Source organism: Gasterosteus aculeatus, chromosome 2, assembly GCF_964276395.1.
Source record: "Gasterosteus aculeatus chromosome 2, fGasAcu3.hap1.1, whole genome shotgun sequence".
NCBI lineage: Eukaryota > Metazoa > Chordata > Actinopteri > Perciformes > Gasterosteidae > Gasterosteus > Gasterosteus aculeatus.
In genome coordinates, this window is record NC_135689.1 from 19,075,977 (window position 1) to 19,099,298 (window position 23,322).

At 44.8% G+C, this 23,322-nt stretch overlaps 1 protein-coding gene across 6 annotated transcripts in view; it reads right to left on the bottom strand.

The window, feature by feature from the left end:
- Positions 1 to 23,322, bottom strand: part of tns2a (tensin 2a) — a 39,734-nt gene extending 16,412 nt beyond the window's left edge. For 3 of the 6 annotated variants that reach the window (XM_078094185.1, XM_078094189.1, XM_040192576.2), the window contains exons 1-3: positions 22,607 to 23,322; positions 8,728 to 8,833; positions 8,125 to 8,162 (exon numbers count right to left, since the gene is read on the bottom strand). In XM_078094185.1, the coding sequence (XP_077950311.1) occupies positions 8,125 to 8,162; positions 8,728 to 8,833; positions 22,607 to 22,735 (273 nt within the window). In that variant the 5' untranslated portion in view covers positions 22,736 to 23,322. Of the gene's footprint in view, positions 1 to 8,124; positions 8,163 to 8,727; positions 8,834 to 17,089; positions 17,238 to 22,606 lie in introns of those variants that run through there. The other 3 variants (XM_078094202.1, XM_078094194.1, XM_078094190.1) reach the window with 2 other exon arrangements.

Consider the following 23,322-nt stretch of genomic DNA (forward strand, 5'->3'; position numbering starts at 1 on the left):
ATGTTGATTCCAATCTGATATTTCCACTCAATATGAAGTATTAATATATGTAGTGGCAAAAGAAATATGTAATACACATAAAAAATGAATTGTGTGAATGCATTACATAGCTTACTGCAATGCTAGCTTGTAACGTTAACTTTCCTAGCTCAGCCAAGCTTAGCCTCTACTAGCTTAGCTTAGCCTAGGCTACAGGAAAGTTCAAGCACATAAAACTCCAAGTTTCTGTTCTTATTCCTTTTTTTGTACGGGGTTTAACAAGAGATATAATGTGTAATTAGTGATTTTTATAGGTATTTATAGGTGTATTATTGTATTAGCAGGCTAGCTGTTTCCCGCCGCTTCCAGTATTTGTGTTTAGATAAGCTAACCCTAACCAACTAACACATAATTCATAATTAAATAAATAGATAGATATTTCTTAAAATGTCAAACTAACATATTCATATGTATTTCAAAGAAATAATCTACCAAATCTGGATAGTATAAATTTAATTAAGCACTGTAGCTATAAATTTTGTCGCTCTAACAGGGAGGATTCTGAAGCCAAATACACAGCTGGAGGAACACCGGGACATATTCAGCATGACACGTCTGACTCCCGTGACTGTTATGGGCTGACAGGTCAGTGAACTGGTACCAAAGGAAGCAGGAGCCCAACAGCAGCCCTAATAAAGGCGAGAGGGGGGGGGGGGACACAGTCATGCTTACTGTGGTGGAAACCCCAGCACTTACGTAAGCCCCCGCTCCTCCAAACACACATTAAGCAGTGTTCCCGCAACATAGCCCTTTTTGGGACTGTTTATTTGGATACAGGAAAAAGGGCTTGTGTATATCTCATTGTGCACGAAGGGGAAGTTTCACTGGCCCTGAACCTGCGGGTGTGTCCCCCACAGCGTATTTGTGTGTGCGGGTTGTACTGTGCTGTTAATCCGTCTTTCTGCCATTAGTCTTTCTCAAGCAATCTCCCTCCGCCTCTTACCGATGGGTGTACGCAGCTACAGACATCAACAGGAAGCAAGGGCAGCAGATAATGAGCTAAATCGGGACTCGCCTCGTTTGACAGAAGTCGCAGGAAACAGGTTCAGGTTCGGCCATCAAACAACGAGTTGGACAATGTTCCTGTGTGACTCACTCGCAGTATGAATGCTTGTTTTCTAATTCCCTGCCTGAACCAATCGTAACAAGATAGTTTGAATCCTGAAAATGAACATTTTCATTTTGTTTTTCAGGGTTTTCTTTCCTTCTTAAATTAAAGAATGCTTTGTGTTTAGATTTCATCAAAAAGTCCCGGTCTACAAAGACAGTGCGCTTGACTTTGAGGCGACATCTGCGGTTTTGGATCTGGTGTGTGTTCTTTAGATACCGCGGGGCTGAGCTAGATTTAAAGGGACCTTTGCGTGCTCTTTCTTTACAGATGAATGAATGCTGGATGAATATAGGAGATTTGGGCCCCTGGCTTCTCCAAAAGCTTCCTCTTTCCCAGCATGAATTCCCCTGGGATCCTGGGATTGTTTTCAATGTATTTTGGGGTTTGTTGGCCTCTGCCTGCATCGTACTGCATTCTGCAGACCTCATTGAGGCTTTCGGGCAACTGCAAAGGGTTATTTTTTGGAACAGCTGCGTTGCAAAAAAACAAACATTTTAAAGAAATTGAATGATTGCAGAATGCTGTTCATAGTTCCTTTGTCTTTTGGAGCAGGTCATCACATCATCTATAAGAAACGGGTAAAGCTGTCGGTGAACATTTGCAGTGGGGATGAAAACAGGTACATTTCAATCAGTATTTTTACTAAGCGAGGATGATGTAAATAGGGAGATCCTGTAGGTTCGGCAAATACTTTTCCCAGTAGTGTTGAAAATTCCAACCAGTGCATTATTTAAACTCAAGACGAATGAAAACCTACTGCTGGTTCCAGTTCCTCCTTAATACTGAAAGTGGCCCAGAGAATGTAATATTTCAATTTGATATGACTGGAGCTTTTTAACTAGAACTGCTCCCACACTCCTCCACTCCTCCGCTTTCTTCACTGGCTACCGGTGGCTGCCCGCATCCAGTTCTAAACATTGGTGCTCACGTACCATGCTGTGAATGGATCGGGTCCAGCTTACATCCAGGACATGGTCAAACACGAAATCCCGACCCGCACTCTCTGCATCTGCTAAACTGCTCGTCCCTCCCTCACTGAGAGCAAAACACTCGACTAGATCACCACTCTTTGCTGTTCTTGCTCCGAAATGGTGGAACGAGGTCTCTGAAGACACCAGGACCACAGAGAGCCTTCACATCTTCCGCCGCAAACTACAGACACACCAACTCAACTAAAAGACTAACAAATTGTAGCACCTAAATTGTACTTATAATGCCACTTATCTATAGCAAATTGTAAAGTGGCTTATTTGATGAAATTTCACTTTCTTGTTCTTCTGAGTTTGTATCTCTATGGTTGAATGCACATCTTGTAAGTCGCTTTGGATAAAAGACTCAGCTAAATGACATGTAAAAATAATCATAATAATAATAATCACTGTTTGTGTGATAGCAGCGTGAATCAGCCGTCACCTGGGTTGCTATAACTCGATGATTGTTCTAACCTCTGCCTCCTCTCCTCCATTGGTTCCTCTCTCCCAGCGAAGGGGCGGCCACTTAGGCAGAGCAAACACGCTGCATCAGATTCCATCCTCCTAGGCCAACGCTGACGCACAACCTTCCTGCTAATCGACCTCCTCCCAGCTGAACACGTCCTGCTCCGTATTCCCGCCCTGTGCAGTCCCTCTTTGTTGGGCCTTTTTGCAACGTTATGTCTCTGCACACGTCGGCTCTTCTAAATCTTCATCCTTCTATTTCCCAGCTTTCTTTTTTTTCTCTCGTTTCATGCCATTTGTTCTTCACCTCGATCTTTTCATCCCCTTCGTTCTTCATTCTTACTCTGATCGCTCCCAACCTTTCTTCGTTCATCCTCTCCACTTTCCCTTGTCAACACTCGCTGCCCCGGTCTTTTCTCCCCTACTCCACTTTCTAACACCTTCTTGTCTGTCTTCACATTGACGATTCTTTCATTCCCTCTGCCTCCCTTTTTGAACCGCCCCACACACAGGTTTGATCCCCGGACCCCAAATATCCTTGAAAAAGACAAAAGAGCCCCGACCAGCTTGTTCTGACTTGCCCTGGATGATTCGAACTGCCCGTTTACATGCCTAAAATGTTCAAAAGGACTAAACTAAACACCCCCTCACCTCCGTCCTCTGTTCTCTTCTCCGTGTGTCCTGTTTTTGTTGCAGTGCTGGAGACTCGCTCTGGATAATGCACAAATCTCTCTGTTCGCAACGCACAACTTCAGAGCTGTGGCTCTGACATGGACAACTAGGAGGTGAGCTAGCAGCTTTGGTATGCGATTAGTGTGAGAAACGGGTTGTGCTTGTGAAGGAAGTCAAAGAACAGTACAAGTCAAAGGTTTGGACACACTGTCTCAATGAATGTGGTCAAAAGGTTTGACTGACAGTAAAAAAACAACATATCAACTTTATCTGATTATCCAAATCTTGTATTTTCCGTCTCCCCTCTTTAATTTCTCCCTCTCTTTTTATGCCGTTTTTTATTCCTCTTTCCTTTTAAAAACTCTTTTCTCACTCGAATTTCTCCCGACTATCCTCTCTTCCGTCCCACCTCAAAAGATGTTTTGTGAGAGCGCAGTAACCTTTGACCTTTCACCATCAAATTCCGAGTGACGGTGGATATAAGTTGAAGAGACGTCGTCCAGGAGTCCCTGTAATATCCCTTTCAGGAGAATGGACGAACAGACTCTAACATCCAGAGCCGCGGAGATTAACGGGAAAAGTTCACTAATTACTGACACGCCAATAAGGGCGGGCGCTCACAGTTAATGTACCGAATAAGATAACTTTCTGAAACAGAGCCCTGTATATTCAAGACGATATTACTCAAAGCCTGTGAAAAGTCTGAGCAGTAGGATTTGTTTCAATGTCTGACAGCTGTTTCCTGTCACAAGTAGCTCAGATTCCAAACAGATGAACGGCAAAAGGAATGCATGTAAAGAAAAGCTGCCTGAGCCAATTAGAATCATTTTTAAAAGGAGGAATGCGTGTGTGTGTGTGTGTGCGTGTGTGTGTGTGTGCGCATTGGGACTCAAGGTTGGCAATTATGCGCCATTTTTGGACCTTTGCACATGTGCCTCCACCTGTTAGCTGAAGCCGCATGGTTGATAATTCCTTTGTTGTCGCTCCACTCTGTCGCTTAAAATCCCACGTGCAGGCGGGTGGTCGGTCTTCTGCACCGAGGAACCTGGCTTGGCTTCACGACTCCTTCAAATGCGCCCCACATGTCAAATGCCCCTTTAAAGTGACATGGTGGGCTTTGGGAGCGAAGCAGAAAAGCACTATAGCGCTCTATAATGGCTGATCAAGAACAACCCCTCTGGGTGACCTTCTTTCTGTCCTCCGGGTGTTTTCTTTCCTTCTTTTTATTTTTCTGTACGCCCTCTCAGACTTTTGTCCCTCGTTCCCTCTTTCCTTTGACCCACGGAAAGGGATGAGTCTCGGTCTCCAGTCGTTTCGCTTCTCGCTCCGAGCAGCTGCGAGGGAGGTCAAGTGGGTCCCCTGCAATGGAGCCTTTCTAATTGCTGAGTGTTGTGAAATTCTCTGTTATGTAGCTTTTGGGGAGGAAGGGGGGGAGGGGTGTTCAGATGGACTGCAAAAGATATGCAGGGGTCCGACATCTTCTCCCTCCAAACCTTGCCGGGAAGGCCTGAGTCGGACTAGAATAAACTGCTGGTAAATAAACAAAACTGTGCACCGACCAACACGGTTCCATTATCACAGATCAGACCGTCCTTCCATCGCTCGTTGGTCGAGTTCGGGCTTTAATTTACCATTTTAATAAGCAGATACAATAGCACATCCCCTACCTCCAGTCTCAGTGTTTACCACATGGATAAAATGTGGCTGCATAAAAAACGCATTCAGACAGACGGTGCCCACAGCTCACAAACAGCGCAGCCGTATCGTCTTTATATTATTTGATATTCCTTTTTCGTCTTCATCGGAGGTCCATTTGGAAAGACAGAGAGACATTTGCTATCGCTAAGATCGGTGACTCGTGTCCTGCCCCCGGAGGTGACCCATCCCATCAGCCGATCCGTGTGTTTCCCCCCCCCTTGGCCCGAGTCCCAATCAGCTGAGTCATACTTATAGTACTTATAGTCTCATCGACGTCTCTCCGGGCTTCATCTAGAATCATCACGGTCTGTGATGTTGAAGCGTTGCAGTTGGAGCCGGTTATGCTGAGCGACTGCCGCTGATTAACACAAGTATTTGGTGAAGTGCATATCCAGCAGGAGGGAAGTCTGTCCCCCTCTCATCTAGAATGCTTTTTCTTTACTAAGAATGAAGAGGGGCTGCAGAGAGCGGGACTCAAAACCACAACTTTCCTTTTATGTTGGAGGAACATCAAGAGTTGTTCTCTAAATCCTCCCCCACTTCAGCTCCATTTGTCTGCGTGTTCCCCGTCCGTATATATGTTGTCCGTGTGAAATGAGTCAATGCTAGTTTATTCGTCACGTAACTTGTGTGGTGTGATTACGGCACTTGCGTGGTCATTTGAACTCAAACAAGAATTGCTTTCTTAATCTAACCAGGTACTTTCTTGCCTAAAACCAACTACGTAGCATTAGTTTCTGTGTGCATGTAAGGCGTGGGAATGAACATGTCTTGCTTGTGTACAAAAACCTTTCGGAAAGATATCATGCAAACTGTTGTACTAAGTGCATGTAAATATAGAGTTAAGTTTAAGACCATGCTAAGGTGCAATATTGGAAATTGAAAACATCACAGGACTTTCACCCGGGATGCCACTGTTAGTGTGAAACCAAAAGTGGAGTGTTTAATGTTATGTATGTAACTACATGAAACACTCATCTCATCCTAAACAAATTGCTTTGAATCCTAAATCTAGCCGAGTAGTTCACACCATTGTTCACACACACTGATTTCACAACGCTATAAAGAACAGTGTCATGTGCCAGGAACCCATAAGATCATTTAAGTATTCTGTTGGTCCAAGTGGTCAACCGTGGTCTACTTAGGCACAACCGTCAGCCAATGGCCAAATCATTTCAGTCAGTCCGTGTCAATCTCTAGTCGACTCGTAAACCAGCCAATCAGAGTCCAGGGTCTTCAGTCACGTGGTCTATTAGCGAACCATTTCTGCTGGGTCTCTCAGTGTCTTTTTCACCCCGACCAGCGGAAATACCTCTTCTTGGCTAATTAGGCCGGCATGTCATTCAAGTCGTCACGGACTGCATTTCACTCATTTTAACCCTTCCTCCTTACCTCCCCCCTCGCCATGACTTTCAAGTCCCCAAAGGCTAGATATTCCTCTTGGGATGAAGACTAAGTAGTAAAGGTTATCTCAGAAGGAGAACATGCTGAGATTCTGTAACAGAATAGAGATGAGTCAGCTGGAGGCTGTTGTGGGCAACTACCGGTCGGTGTGCCATCAATTAGAAAGATTCGTCCCCCGGTTTAAGGTTCCAGCCGGGCGGAAATGTGAATAGAAGCCCTTGGGAGAGCAGGATGGCAGAGGGCAGCTCTCCAGATGTGCGAGCGAACACAAAGAAACGGAACTCGTCGAGGAGGGTGAAGGTGGAATGATTCGTACACAAGCTTATTGGTAATAACTGCCAAATGTGAATGAGGTGCAAGCGAGGGGAAACCAACATAATCACACGCAGTGCTCCCCCAAGGTTTTTGTTCCAGACTTTTTTTGGGGGGCACTGACATGTTTTCAGAAGCCACAGTATAACAGATTAATGCCGTCCCCGCTCCAGATCCCCCCCCCCCCCCCACCCATCACATACCAGCCCAGATAACAGCGGAGATGGACACAGCAGCCTGCTTATCCAACCTCTCCCTTCCTGGGCAGCGGAGATGGAAATCACTGTCTAACAACCAGTCAACAACAAGACCGTAGCCAGCCGCAGTAAACAACAACCCTCTGCTTTATATATATATTTTTAGCATAACATGATATTTCAACTTTTAAAAAATACACGTCAAAGTCATCTTTTGAAATCTGCAGTCGACCTCGGAGCTTTCCTCACATAGAAGCTAAGAGCGTCCTTGCCACGTGCCGTGGCTCCCTGGCTCCTCACCCTCTTTCTCCCTGGCTCAGCCTCCATACACCCTCTCCACGGCTGGCATTTCCCCCCACCCACCCCTCTGCGTCCCTCTGTCTATTCATTACGCCGTGCCCTCCGTCAATGATCCTTTCACGGGGGCACCGGCGTGGGGTCGGAGAGGCTCGCAGCGCTTTCTGAGGAATGCCACCGAGATGTGGAGACTCCTGCCCGGCACTGAGCCGGTGTCACGTGTCTTTACTCGCCTCACTGGCCGCATGGGGATCGAACAAACGGTTCAGATAAGCATTCACAGGTGATTCCTTACCACAGGTTTAGCATCTGGGATAAACCTTCAATTTGTGGAGTCATTTAACCTGCTACAGAGAAGCATGTGTCAATAATAGTGACCAATAATAAATAATAATATGTATAATAAATGAATATCCAATATGAAACTCCATTGCATTTGGTAGAGCATGACAAAACGGGACGGGACATGCCCCCCGGGACCTTTGAGAGAGTTGAAAAGTGAGCCAATGTAGAATAGTATGTCATACGAATTAGGCTGAATGCTGTTTCTTTAAACAAACTTCACATTGCGGCGAACCAATGTTTGGCCAACACACCGCATCCACGTCACGTGATGAACCCTCGGTATAGTGATTTTCGTAAGCCACTCGGCAGGGTGCAGGAGAAGATCCTGTTCCTTACTCGCTAACACACCTGCACAGGTCTTCCGTCTCTTTGGGTGAAGTTCATAATACACTGTATATGCATTTGCTTCCTGATCTCCGTCTGTGTGACGTGACCCATGCGATGTCCCCATCGTAAAAAGAATTAGGGCTGTCAATAGATTTAAAAAAATCAACTAATTAATTTTAGTTGCTAAATATTTTACAATACTAATGTTCTCTGTTTACAGCCCATTCCCGTACATATGCCAACTGATGATAACTGGATAATTCTGATGTGTGAAGTGGATTCTTACCTTTGCCTCACACTTCCTGTGGGTGGCTGTCTTGCATACTAGAAGGAATGGGAGGAGGGACGGCAGGAGGACAAGAAAAGGCAGACAAAATGAGAGTATAGTAGGAGTTAAGTGTACACATGATGTAATGGGGTCAACCTGATTTGTATTTGTTTAGCTCCATATCAAATTGTAAATCTACCCTCAACTCAAAATCTTCCTGATATATTGCAATACAATACATAATCTCCCCATCCTATGTTTTACATACAGAAACACACACAGAGATTATGACAAATGTTTTTTTAAATGGGCTCTTACAATATCGACGCATCAGGATATGTGACTGTTCACCAACAAATGGGTGAAGCTAAGGTACTAAGCCTACTTCATTTACATAGTCAATGATAGAAACTTCTGGCATCCAAACATTATCAGAATGTAATGGATCTACATGGATCATGTGACATGATCACAGCTTGTGTGTGTGCTGCCCTTCAATCACTCGTACTTGACACATCCTACTTCCTGCCTCCTGGCATGATGATGCTTACGTTTATTCCCTTCAGACTCAATTGGTCCTGAGGGAACAAAATTCGACTCCACAATGCTTGCACCATTTACCTCTGCAGAAAGAGCCGGTGTTGTCCACGTTCTGGCGGCACACGCTGCACTGGCGCTTTTTCTTGAAGGTTTTTTCCTTAAAGACGTGGGGCTCTCCCTTCCCCCCCTGCATAGACAAACACACACAGAGGAAACAAAGTTCAGAGCCTGGTTAGAAACCTGATACAGCGCAGTAACAGAATGTATCAACGCAGCCTTCCAAAGCGAAGGGGAATAAATGCACAAATCCTTGTTTGACCTCTGACGCCAAGAGTTTAACTCTCTATCCACTTTCATCTGAAAGGATGACAACAAGGAAGAAATTGGACCTTTCCAACTCCCGGATAATGACAGGAGCTCCGACGTGTCAGCTTTAACCTGTGCGTAAGACCGACTCGAGTGCATGTACGTGCACAATGTGGCTACATCCAGCCCTCACTCTCCACTTCCCTCATGAACTCCTGTTCTGGTTATGTAACGGTCTTCCAGTAATAATCCTTGTGGTGCCCGCCCATACCACACTTTAATCCTTTGTGTGTGTGTGTGTGTGTGGACGTATGTTTGGCAAAGAAAAAAGGAGCACATGTGTTGGTCTAATCCTTCTTTGCATTTCCGTCTCATGTCGATATTTGTCACAATGTGAGTGTGTCTACCTTTTCTGTGTAAATGTGCTAGTTCGTCTGTCTGCGGACCAATTTGCGTATGGTCGGAGTGTTCGAGGGTTTGGACTTGTTTCTAAGAAATGGGTTAGGATTGGGATACGGTTAGGAGAAGGTATTTAGACCATACAGACGGGGTTAGGGTTAGGGGCTTGGGAATGCGGTATTTCAATGTGTACAGCGATGTGTGTGCTTACCCAACATGGGATTACGTCCACAGATGACTCGGCCTAATGTGAATCTGTGGGGCTCTGAACATGAGAAGTCTAACAACCCAGGGCTAAGTATGGGGATTGCTGAGCATGTTTTCTTGCAGGACTACATGGCGGCCGGGTGGTAAGCGTGGGGGTGGGCCCGCCAACTAACGCTGTGTGCAATGTAATGCTGAGGGCCAGCAGGAATACTCTGGAAACTGTCTGTAATCCAGTCAAAGGTTGGCAGAAAGCGTATTATCCTTTCACTCCTCAAGAGCAGATGCCTTCCATGCAACATAAAAGTAAGAAAGGAAGAAATGGGTTCGGAAAATCTCAACCCATCCACACCGTCGCCACGAGAGGACAGTGTTGACACAACCCTCCTCAGCGTCCACATGTCGAGCTTTGGATAATCAACCGGATACACATAACGTTTCTGTGCCTGCTTTCCCTCCTTGGTAACAAAGAAACGGTGCCGTTTACACGCTTTTCCATTACCCTGCTGCTGCGGACAGTGTTTGGACAGCTGTCTGCCTGGCATCACCCTCCGGCAGCCGTGTGAAGCGAGGGCTAGCGAGGGCTGCAGGACAGATGCACTACGGCTTGCAGCGTAGTGGAAGGGGAGCCTGGTGGGTGGCTCAGGGGCCGTTGCTGGGATGTTATGTAATAATCATGCGTAATAACGCCCACTTTAACCGCTAGGAACCTCGGCGTCACAATCGACAGCCAACTCTCCCTGACTCCCAACATCACTGCGACAACACGATCCTGTAGATACACGCTCTAGAACATCAGGAGAATACGTCCTCTTCTCACTCAGAAGGCAGCGCAGGTACTGATTCAGGCTCTTGTCATCTCCCACCTGGACTACTGCAACTCCCTCCTGGCTGGTCTCCCTGCTGCCGCCATTCCACCTCTGCAGCTCATCCAGAATGCAGCAGCTCGACTGGTCTTCTACCTTCCGAAATTCTCCCACACTACTCCACTCCTCCGCTCTCTTCACTGGCTACCGGTGGCCGCCCGCATCCAGTTCAAAACATTGGTGCTCACGTACCATGCTGTGAATGGATCGGGTCCAGCTTACATCCAGGACACGGTCAAACCCTACATCCCGACCCGCACTCTCCGCTCTGCATCTGCAAAACTGCTCGTCCCTCCCTCACTGAGAGCAAAACACTCGACTAGATCACGACTCTTTGCTGTCCTTGCTCCGAAATGGTGGAACGAGCTCTCTGAAGACACCAGGACTATGGAATGCCGTTTTAGTCAAAATTAAATAAATGAATAAATACATAAATAAATGAAATATGCATTTGAAATACATCATGAAATAAATAAATGAGGCAATAAATACATGACAATTAAATAAATTTAATTATTTCATGGTACTTTTATTACATAATGCCACTTTTCCTTTCATGGTACATGGTACTCAAACTAAAGACACACCTCTTCAGACTAAAAGACTAACAAATTGTAGCACTTGAATTGTACTTATAACGCCACTTATCTATAGCAAATTGTAAATTGGCTTATTTGAGGAAATTGCACTTTCTTGTTCTTCTGAGTTTGTATCCTTATGGCTGAATGCACTTATTGTAAGTCGCTTTGGATAAAAGCGTCAGCTAAATGACATGTAATGTAATGTAATGTAGTGTAATGTGCGGTCATGGGGATTGACATTTCGAAAACGGCGTAGTAATTCTTTTTTGAAAATTGCACATTTCTCATGGTTTTGATCTCCACTGGAACTTTCCCATCTTATCTCAATCCTGTTTTAAGGAATTTTTGATTGATGTCTTTATCATCATGTCATTATCTCTGCCTTTACTGTCACGGCTGCTGCTGACTACAAATGATGGAAAGTATGTGTGCATGTATGCAGATTTATATGTAGGCATGCATGAGTCTATACACTTTTTTACACTTACGTTTAAAAAAGCACCAGTTACTGTCAGTTTAACCCCAATGGTGATGTGGGCTGTGAGATAAACACATAGTGGAAAGGTTGGCAGCATTCTTCCTGTTTCAGACACAATCACGACCACTATACAGTCCAGCCACAGGCACTCGTGGTCGGACAGCGACTCACCACTTTGCTCCTGAATGCTGTATGAAGTCTCCTGTGGAGAAGCTGTTCTACTCTGGTTTATTCGATCCACTACATTTGGAGTGTGAAGGCATGACGTGCTGAAAGAAACAATTGTCTGTCATATATTACAGTTGGTTTTTTTCATTGTCAGAAGGAACTTTATGAAACTCCTGCAGGTCTGTCTGCAACGTACTGTATGCTGCATGTAAAATATATTAATTAAACTATCAAAAAACGGCACTGTTCAAGGAGACACTTTTTAATTTATAATTTCCTTATATGAAAAAGTTAATTATTCACCTTTTGAACAATAGTTCTGTTTAGTAGGACCAGTTTTTAGGCCGCCATGGAGGCCTTGAAGACAATGCCATGACATGGATCATAACTTACTTAATGATGTTCATTTAGTAAGTTATGTTCTATTTAGATCACATATGTCAAACCCAAGGCCCGCAGAATAATATTTAATTACTATTACAGCCGCCCCGCGGTACATCGTAATTTATAAAGGCTGCTATTCCTAATCAGTCCACCGGGGGTCGAACTGTGGGCGAGCCACTGTGTGAGTGAGCGCATGTTACATGAAAATGACGGTGCACCACCTCCGTGCCCCCCCTGGACCGGACCGTCGCCTATGATTTTACTGGTCTGGCCCACTTGAGATCAAAGGGGGTCGTATTTGGCCCAAACATAAAATGAGTTAGGTGGTTCAGATACATAGATTATCCTTGTAATATAACTTCTGTATGAACGCATTGAAAAGTGGCTTTCGGAAAAAATTGAAAAGTTTTTTGCCGCTGTGTTAATGCCCTGAATTTTGAATTTATCAACTTCACCTTTAACATATTATGCTAAGAAAGCAAAAGCCCCACAGAAATATTTCCAATGCGTCATCATCTCAACTTAAGGAAAACCTGGTTGACTACCAAATCATTAAAACAACAGCCCAGGAAAAGGGAACCTCAGCGAGGGACGTGGACAACTTGGAAAGGAGGATTTCAACAGAGGAAGCAAAAAAGCTGGATGAGCCAACTCCAAAAAAAACCCTGTGATGCTCAGGCCAGTCCTCAAGATAGTAGTAACCATCAGTGTTTTTAAGTTTTTGGCGCACCAGCGGACAGACTTCGCCAAGCCCCCTTCCGTGCAGCGAGGAGTGGACAATTGTAGAAATTTAAAAAATAATTGAATAATTGTTCGATGGTATATGGGAAACAACGAATGGAAAAAAAACATCTTCCCCTGGTCTGAACATCTGTTATCTATCACGTAGTGGGCTAATAAAGAAAGTGTGTGAGGTCATTTCTGCTGCCGGAGAGAAAAGAAGAACAGAATGAAAAGTCCAAAACAGGGAGACAATTATCATCTGCCTGATGGGAAAAGTACATCCATGCCCGGTGCTGTAGTTGCACACAGGTGAGCCAAACCGGGAGCATCTGCCCTTCCAGACAATAGCACACAGTACACGATACCGTAGGACAGGGGTCCCAAACTCGCGGCCCGCGGGCCACATCCGGGCCGTCAGGGCGTCCGGACCAGTTTGAGACCCCTGCCGTAGGACTTATGAGCACAAGCACTGATTCACACATGGACCTATATCCCTTCAAGACAGTCCAGTAGAAACCAACAGCCTCCCCTCTGTCCTCTTTCCTCTGAACCCGTCCTGAGGCAGGACAGACTCCAGCTCTCCTACAACGCTGCACAATGTGGTCCTTTTCTAAAATATTTTTAGCTTTTTTTTGGCAGAAAAAAAAGAAACCAGGTTGAACTGTAGTCAAAGAAATGCTTTCTAAGCGGAGATCCCTCCCCTTTCCTCGGCGCCCGGCTGCCAGCCGTCACAGAACAGTAGGTGGATTGAACGAGGGAGGGGTCGCCCTCACAAGAGATGCACACACTCGGCCAGAGATCTATGCATACAAACGTAAAAACAAAATACACAGGAACTATTTGTGGGCCGAAAACACACACACATCCATGGAAACGCACTTGCTCCATTCGCTCTAAAAATAGCCTCGGTATTTACACAATGATGGACATTGTGTGAGTGTGCTACATTACGGCCAGCAGGCCGGTGACCTCAGCTTCAGCTGCAGATGTCGGTGAGGACGCGCGTTACGAGAAGCGTCCAGGGAAAACTCTTCGTACCCCTTTTGTCATTAGAAGAACTCTGAATGTACCTTTGCGTTCAGAACATTTTTTTCAGTAACTTTGCTTTGGGTAAATTCTGAGGTCTGATCATCTGTTTTCCATGTGACACACTGGAACTCGATGATGACCAGCTTTCCTCATGTGAGAAACCTGGTAACTACATTACCCAGAATGCAATTCACTCAACTGTACAGATTTAGGAGTTATTCTAGTATTCTTGCTAATGTAGCTGCTAGCTTCAAGCAGAAAGGTTGGTGAAACTTTTTTTTTTTAAATCAAAACCCCGATATAGAAATGTGCAAACTTGCACTTTTTATATACATTTTCATCAGCCATTAAAACCACTTAGTAGGGAATATTTAGTACATTTTTCCAGCATGCGGGAAAAACCCAGCATGTTTCGTTCATACAAAAGTAATCAATGGCTCAAGTGACAACACAGGAGTGCCCTCTGGAGCCACCAAAGGCTTTATACAAACTATTTGTTAACAGTAGTTGCCTTCCATAATCATTTGGTCTCCACGTGCAGAATATCATGGAAGAATTGAAATCATACGTTCCTACGTTTTAAGTTACATGTTGAAATTGCTTGTTTAGTCTGCCTTGATATTGTTTCGTACAGTAGCAGAGAAAATTCTTTGGCACATCTTCTAGAAATGTGTTGTTCTATTAGCCTGATGACATTCAGCACATGCATTTGTTACAGTCCAAAACGTTAAGATGTCACCATCATATAAGACACAGACGAGCAGCAACATTTCTGCTCAGATGATTTATCCAATATCACTGATACAATTTATTTTAGAAGACAAATGAACTAATTGTTTGAACAGTTTGACAGAAAAAATTGTGAGTGTTTGCAAAAGCGAGAGTGTAAGGCAGCTTTTTCCATTGGCAATCACACACTAAGATAAGATTGGAATATTGTAAAAGGTATTAATAGACCTCATTTTCAACAGAACATTCCCCGGGTCTCTTTTCCCCTGAAAAGGAATATTGAATGTCCACTAGAAATGGACAAAAAGCCAAATGTTTGGAATGTCTGCTTATTAAAGTGTCTTTTATGCACTGCAACACAGACATTCAATTCAGTGGCGTGTTTATGACTTCCATACTTAAAGCCCGCCCTCCATTTAGAGCATCTCTCACGGGTCGGGATATCCAGGTTCCTGCTTCATTCTGTTGGGTATCAACACCAGCGTGTGTGTGTTAATAAAATGTCTTTCAATTCACTCGAATGCGAGTGCGCAAGGGTGTATGTTTGTGTCCAAAAAGGGTGGGACAGGCTGTGGAGGGAACAGAGACTGCCTGTTCCCGAGGTGAGGTCAGCGTGCCGCCATGATGCACTTCCGCTCCCGACGGGTACACACAGAAACACACACACACACACACACAGAAAAACAAACTGATGGTCTCTAGCGCGGGTAATAATTAGCAGGACATCTCTGCAGCCAATAACGGCATGAGTTGCGTTGTCAGGTGTGGCAGGAGGACGTTGCTTAGGGCAGCAAGAGCTCGATTTAGCCAGACAACCCTTTTGTCGGTCTGAACATGAGGAGGCCGGTTAAAAAAATGACCGTCTTGTTGGGGAAGGGGTTGCCAATAGTCGGACCACAGAGGTGCCGTGGCAGTCACCTGTTCATCACAAAGTAGCACCGCTTTAAAGGATCCTGTATGAAAGAAGACTCGGAGTCAAGTCATTTTCTCATACACCTCCATACAATCAGACTTTTTAGCGGCGGGCTGATGAGTCTTTAGAAAGAATGCAGGTTTTGAGGAACTTCTCGAACTTTGAGTTGTAGAAGATCCTCTTCGAAGAAACCTGTCGCTTCTCCTCCCGGACTAAAATAAATTACAAATACCTTGGAACCATTCTGTTTGATTGCTTTAGGATTTTTCCAGGTGAAAGCGAAAGGCCGCCACAGTAGATGAGGACTCTGTTGCAGCCCCTCAGAGAACGTGGGAGAGTCCCAAGTAAACACGGACATCACAGACCAGTTCTGGACTATCAAACCTCTCAGTTACCCAAGAATTACAAATATAGAATGCCGGCGGTACACCGGGTACAACAACAGCATTGTGCTTACTCCAGTGGAGCCGTCCCGTGCCTTCAGCCAAGGCCACAGTGTTTGTGGGTGCCCAGTTTTTTCCAAAGAAAACTGAATTTGACTAATTTCTTTTTTTTAAACACTTACAATCCATCAGAATGCCAATGGACCACCGCCTCTCTGCGTCACACTGCAGCCAACCCGGGAGAAAGGGCCTAGGACCCCTCGGTTATCGGCAGAGGAAAGAACGCAGGGGGTTGGACAATGTTATCTTGTTGTTAATGCTTCGCTGCTTTCCTTGTGTCTCAAAAGCAGGATGGGAACTCTGACAAGGGTTCCTGATACGGAGCCAATACTAATCGAGGGATGGAAGGAGCAGAGCCATCAACACCCATTAATCAGGTCAGGCGCACGTTCACACACCCGCGCTGGGGTGTGATCAAGCACACAGCAATCAACAGATTGTTGAAAGCACCTTATGGTGAACTCGTGCTCTTGATGGGCCCCGGGGAAAGTTATGCATTACACCCGCTCAACCGCGGCCCGTCATCACAGCTGGAAGCCACAAAGTCGTGTGTTTTCCTCATCGCACTAGAAATTTGTATTAAACGGTGCGAGTCAAGAGACAAGTGCTCTTCGGCCCTTGACGGTATGGATACTACTCAAGTATCCATACCGTCAAGTACTAAACCGTCTGTGAATATGAACACTGTATATATATAATTTTTATTTATTTATATATATATATATATATATATATATATATATACATATATATATATATATATATATATATATATATATATATATATATATATATATATATATATATATATATAGACTTAACGACATTAACAATAAGTGGTCGGTGCTGACGTCACCGAGGGGCGCTGAGCGCATCATATGACTATTCAGCATTTTATGTCAGTGGAGTGCGACGCCCCTAACGTTACTTCTTTGTAAACTAACGTTTTTGCAGTGAAAAAACACACGAATAACTATAACATGCTATAATGTGGAATTATCAAAAAGAGAAAATAGCGGAAGGGAAGTAGAAACATTTAATCTATCTGTTGCACGGAGTCTTTCTTGGGAACCGCCTCCGGGGCAGAACCAGCGGACGGCTCGCGCAGTGCGACACGGGGCAAGAAGACCTTAATTCGCGCGGAAAGTCATCACGCACCACCAGAAAGCCCTGCTGCCCGCTTACAGGCGACTGAAGGTCAACCACACTCACGGACTTACCTTGCTCACTTTCCCGCTAATCATATCTCCTGGCGCTCACGCGCTGCCCCTCATCCTCGGGGGAGATCCTCGGTAACAGGGTCCGCCACTGAGAACAGAATTTGAGTTCTTCTGCTCGGGTCCAGCCCCTCCGCGCGGGGGCAGATGGGCGGAGCCACGCGCGTCTAAATTTGGAGTACAATTTCTGAGACCCCCCCCTGCCCTCTGCCCTGGATCTTAAACACTGTGATACTCCTAGTATACTAATTGAGGGAATTAACTGTCTCTGACATCTAAGAACTCTTTTTAATTTATTTTTTTTGTCAAATACCTTTTACTATGTGTTTTTTCATTCAATTCATTGAATCTTGACAGCAGTAAGTAAGATACATAGCCGTACATGAATGAGGGGAAGTTACTAAATATAATATTTGTTTTTTTATAAGTACATTTTTATAATACATCCATACATAAAACCACAGTCCTTTTGGTCAAAGGTCAAAACTGAGGTAGTGGATCTGGGTGTGAGTCATTCATTCAAAAATAACTTTAGTATGTAAACAAACATGTATCCAGTTCACGCACACACATATTGAGGCATTTTTTAATTACGGGCCTTAGGTGGCTCCGAGGCCTCCTTCTCCTCTTAACCAATAACACTGCCGTTCTTACAACCGTATTCCAAGATGGCAACGCGAAAATCTCCAAACTCAAGGCTTCAAACCAGTCCATAAAACAATGGGTCACAATGACTACGTCCTCTTCCTAAACACAGTGGATGAGTAAAACCCAGCCCAGTGTTTCCAATGAAGGTAGCAGCAAAATTACCATACTGAATGTAAACAACCAACATGGCCGCAGCGTCCCATAGGGATGATGTGGTTTTATGGGCGCACGACTGAAGTCACCATCACACTGGTTCCTCCAACAGGGAGGATGGGCAATCGGATTGCCACAGTGGATTTTGGATTACGTTGTAAAATAAGCTCTGTGGAAAAGATAAATGTAGAAACTCCATTTGAATCTTGTTCCGCAAGATACAAATGGAGTACCACTTTTATGATTTTTGGGGGATGAAATAAAAATATAACACCAGGCTATGAACGGCCTTACTACAGGGCCACAGACATTAGATTTATTTTCCCCTTTTAACTAAGTGATTGCTGTTGGCACGTAAAGAGATTTTTAACAAATTGAACACAAATGATTTTGAAAAAGATTGCTAAACCTACTTTTAAATACATAAAAAATAGATATGACTACCACATTATATCAAGATCTAATCAGCTTTATATTTGGATTGCTTCCTTTTTGCAGGCCCTGTGTCTGATCCACATCTGCATGGACCCTGCAGGGTGACGCACTAGCATGCTAGCAGCAGCACCATGTGGTGGAATAGCCGAAATGCACCAGGTAGAATCCTCACCTCGCCAACAAACAGCCATTATTGCAGGGATAAATGGAATTAGCTTGAATATGCAGCTATGTTTGCGTGCCATGGATGCCCATGTGTGTTGCATATTCATTCCCATCCTTAATTGTTTCCCAGTGATCTTTCACAGCTTCAGACTCACTAATGCAAGGAGCTTTACTTCTGTCTCCTGCCTCGATCCCTTAGTCACTTCCATGTGTGGAACCATGTGTTGGATCGACTTGCAGGTACCGCACATGTGAACCATGACTATGAGTCATGGCGACCCCCACCCTCTCAAACAACACGTGCAGTAACACAGTCCATGCCTTTCGCTCACAACCAGGGGATTTCTTACTCATGATAGAATAATAATAATGAGGAATGATTGATTGAGGGGGGAGTTTAATTGTTGATGCAATGTTTTTGCTCCCTTTTTCTTTTGGATCGTCGCAGGATGAGATGAGGATAAAGAGGTACGCGGGGGGAAGGGATTAAGAAGCAAAGTAGAAAGGTGGGAGAAGGTAATTGGGAGGGTCGTGGAGGCCACATGCAAGAGTGAAAACAGACATATGGGCCATGAGAGACAGGAAGCCGGTATTTGGGATTGGAATGAGTGGATTGGGGGAGGGTCGTTTTGTAGAACGATGGAGATGAGGAATGAGGGGGGAACGGTTTTGCAGAAATACCGAACGCAAATCCCGAATCAAGCTTCCTCTACGCTTGGAGCCAAAGGCTCAAAGCAAAGCGCCCAATGTGGGTAATCCCAAGGGTGCCAGATGATTAGGACGGATAATTTGGGAATTGGAAGGGCTTGGCGCACACGTGAATGATGAAGAGGTGGGTGGAGGGGGGAGACTGGGTTGAGAGGAAAGGAGGGCAGGAGGAGGCAAGAAAAGGTGGGGGAAGCACATGGCTCGGCCAATGATCGCGTTGGATTGCACTCTGCCGAACATTGATAAGGTGCAGCTGTGGACGGAGAGAGCGGAGAAAAGAGGTGGGTGAGACGCTGACGACAGTGTTAGTGGCGCTGAGGTCAACAGAAACTTTCTCAAAACTGAGTGCAAGAGAAGAAGATACCCTGTGCACAGTTTCTTATGAGGTGTTGCTTTCAAGGGCGCTGCTGGGATTTGATGGACTTTCCGCACACAGGAAATGGTTTATGTCTTTTTCCTTTCCCCTCGATCATCTTTCATCCCGCACGCCCGCTACACACACAACAGGCATTCCTTTAGAAATCCAGCTTAAACTGTGGTCCGATCATTGTTTTCAAGCCACAGGAATCTAGTCGGCCACCCGCCGAGTCTGGAGTTTACAAAGGAATGCATTTTTTTGTGCGTGAGAATTACCTCTAGTTCTATTTCATACTTATCCTAACTGTTTGGGGAGGGTTAGGGGGGGTCATCCTAACCGGTCAGTGCTCCTTCCTGTGTTGGCTGTGTGTTTGTCGTAAATGCCTGTGGCTCAAGGCCTCAGTTATGGTCATGGCCAATCTAAACTCGTGACAAATTACAGAGAAGCTGAACAAATACAAATAAAAAAGCCACTGTCCCAATGCCAGCCCTCTGTGTATTTCTAGAGTCAACAAGACGAAAAGAAAACAGAACTAGAGGGATCGCAAAATCGTATTCACAGTGGTACAAACAGTGTGTTGAAAGACTCATGGAAAGCCATCCAGCATGTATTCCAGTCAAAAACCCAAAAGGCCAACCTCATGGTTAGACCAGAGGAAAGGTTATTATATCATATCTACTACATCTCATAGCTATCCAGTTGGTTTTAAATTGCAATTCAACTGGCGAGTGATTCTGTTGGTTACTCTCAGACCAAGTTGGTCAGTTTGTGGTCATAACAGAAAATAAAAAAGTAATTTAATGACAAAGACCAAACCTCAAGGTGCCAGTCTCATTTTTTCTGTCAGAGGATTGCCTACTTTGATTTGTCCCTCCACCAGTAGTTGTTCAGGGAGCCACTTTTACAAGGTTGTTTATTGATGCTCAGCTTCTCCCCGTCAACAACTGTCCATAGAGCATGTGAAGTCTAATCTAAGAGCAGAGAATGAGAGCCCAGGAATTCTAAAAGAAAGATTGATCCAGTCACTACATAGGAGAAGCAATAAAGGAATAAAATAAAAAAATGGTGCAGAAAAAAACAATTAATGCTGCTGTGGTGTTTTTACCCCACCATGCAAGCTGCAACAGTCTATTCAACTTTTCCCCACAAGAAGTTGAGATAAACAGTGATAACCGATAAGAAAAAATAATGTCTGATAAAAAGAAGAACTCCCTTTCCTGTATTCCCGATTAAAACATTATGTATCCAGCAGCACGTGGATCATTTATTTTGTATTTCCATGAGTAATGTGTCGTTATGGCGTATGATTGGACTTAGATATAGATTAGATTAGAAATGTAATCCATGTCACATTCTGATCTGACACTTATGATTATCTGCAGCCCCACGGAAAACAACCGAGGAATAATTTTAAAAAAGGTGGAAAGAACTGATGAATGAGAACAAATGAGCATAAATAGAGTAGAAGACGTCTCCTCCTCTTGGACCATCTGTGGGATCTGACTGGTTCCCACACCCCTGTGGCGGGGTCAGTCACTGCTGGATGACGTCGTCCAGAGGGCTCCACATTCCCACGCTGCTCTGTGGTGCGGGGCAAGCGACGCATGCACAGACACACACACAAACACTTTTCGATAATACACACATCTGGATGCGAAAGGCAATGCCTGTGTGTATCCTCTCGATGGCTAATAGCAATTTCAACGATGACTCCGGCCAACTAGCATGCCTGTGTTTACACGGCCGTATAATTCCCCAGCAGAGGCCCGAGGCCGCCATAACCGCACCATTGTGTCTGCACAGATGTGAGCTCAGCTTGGAGAAGCCGTCGTCATCTGTGTCCTCTTGTGAATGGAGAGGTTGAACAAAAACACACAGACACACACTCCTAGTGAGGAGATAAACAATCACCTCTTTAGCTTCAGATGCCACGCACACGTTTAGGGGGAATATGCAACGTGAATAATATCGTTACATGTTGAGCTTTGGCATTCCGAGTGCTTCATCACTGATTCACACTTTATTTCCAATGACAGTGAGGCATTTTGTTTCACTCTAAAATCAATTAATGCGATTCAAAATACTCAAATGTGCCTGCGCATCTGATAACAACGGGAGCATTGTCCGAGGCGAGGTGCTACTGAAGCGTCATCGCTTCACCCTCTGTGGGAATGAAATAAAAAGAAAGTATAGATAGTATAGAAGTTTTTTTTTAAAATAACGAAAACACGGTTTAAGGTTATTGGATTGCTTTCAATACCCAAACTTGAAAAATTGTATCGAAAGAGATCTCCATCGATTTTGCATTGTTTTATTTACACACAGTTGTATTGGAAAAAATGAAAATGGATGAACTTGAGCCAGAGAGATCATGTGTTTCTCCTCCTCCTCTAGAGCCATCTAGACCTGCATCAAGTGACGTCCCCCAACGCCATATTTTCAGTTACAACAACTCAAAGGAAAATATTGCCTTTGGTCTCATGAATTTGAACCAAAACAGTATGTCATAAATGTAATAGCAGTAGTAGATTATTCAGTCATTACATACAATACAATGCTTAAAGCATATTTACAAACTAATATACATTGTGACTGAAAAGGTGTAGGCAGAAGCATAATGCTTATACATTTCTATCATAAACACTTAAGTTACCCCCAAGAAAATTTGATATAAAAAAACAAATTTCAAATTAGCACAATGCCTCGTGGTTAATGTTGGGAAGATTGTATGAAGATTAGTAGAAAAATGGATCATGTTTTGTTGTAAAATAACAATTGCTTTTGGTTTCACAGAGGACACGAACAGCGGCCTCCAAAGTCCTGTGTTTGTTTACAACAAATAACTTTGCATCGCAGTCGCTTAATATGCTGCGTCACTTGGTCTGACTGAATGCAAACACGTGCAACAAGTGCACCAGTACTCCCCAAAACCTGGAAAACACATCCAAGTTGCCCCTTGTGACATGCAATGTCCAACAGCGCTGTCTACGTACTTCCATTAATAGTGAACATGTTAATCTAGAATGCCATCACACGCTCGCGCAAACACTGACCTTCGTCAGCCTCATCCTGCCACTCTCGCTCCTCTCCAGACTCCTTCTCTTCAGGGACGAGCTTCTGACCACTGCCACCGGTCGCACCTCGTGCTCCCCGCACCAGTCCGTACTCAGGACGCAGCCCATGTGGATGGTCGGGGGTCCCGGACTCCGTACCCTTTCTTTTTCTCCTCCTCCTCTCGGTCTTCGAAGCTGGCTCCAGCTCCGCGGCAGCTGTTTTTGTCAGCTGGAGAGGAGGAGAAGAAGGTCCGTCCCCCTTTTCCTGGCTCGTGTTCAGCCCTGCTGCAGGGACCCGGGGACGGACACACGCTCTCGGTCACCCACCCCCTTCTCTTTTTCTACACACACTTTGAAAAACACACTTTCCAACTGCGTCATGCTACAGTCACATGTGGACTCGTCCTTTTTTCTGGGTCCATCCACCCCTCCTTCTCTCCAGGCGCTTGCTTTGTTTCACACACACTTCATTTCCCTACTTTGCTCTTTCTCTCTCTCTACTTAGAACTCCCCCCTGGACGGAGGCTCGTGACCCTCGACTCGACAATGTCAACCCTCGAGAATCCCGGGTCGCTTTCCTTCCCCTTCTCCGACTTTGTCCTGTTCTCTCCCTTTCCTGTTGCTCCTCTGCCTCTCTCCCAGCCCTCCCATCCCGGTAACACGCCTTTCCTCCTCTCTCTCTCTCTCCTTCTCCTCCCTCTCCTACCTCTCCACTG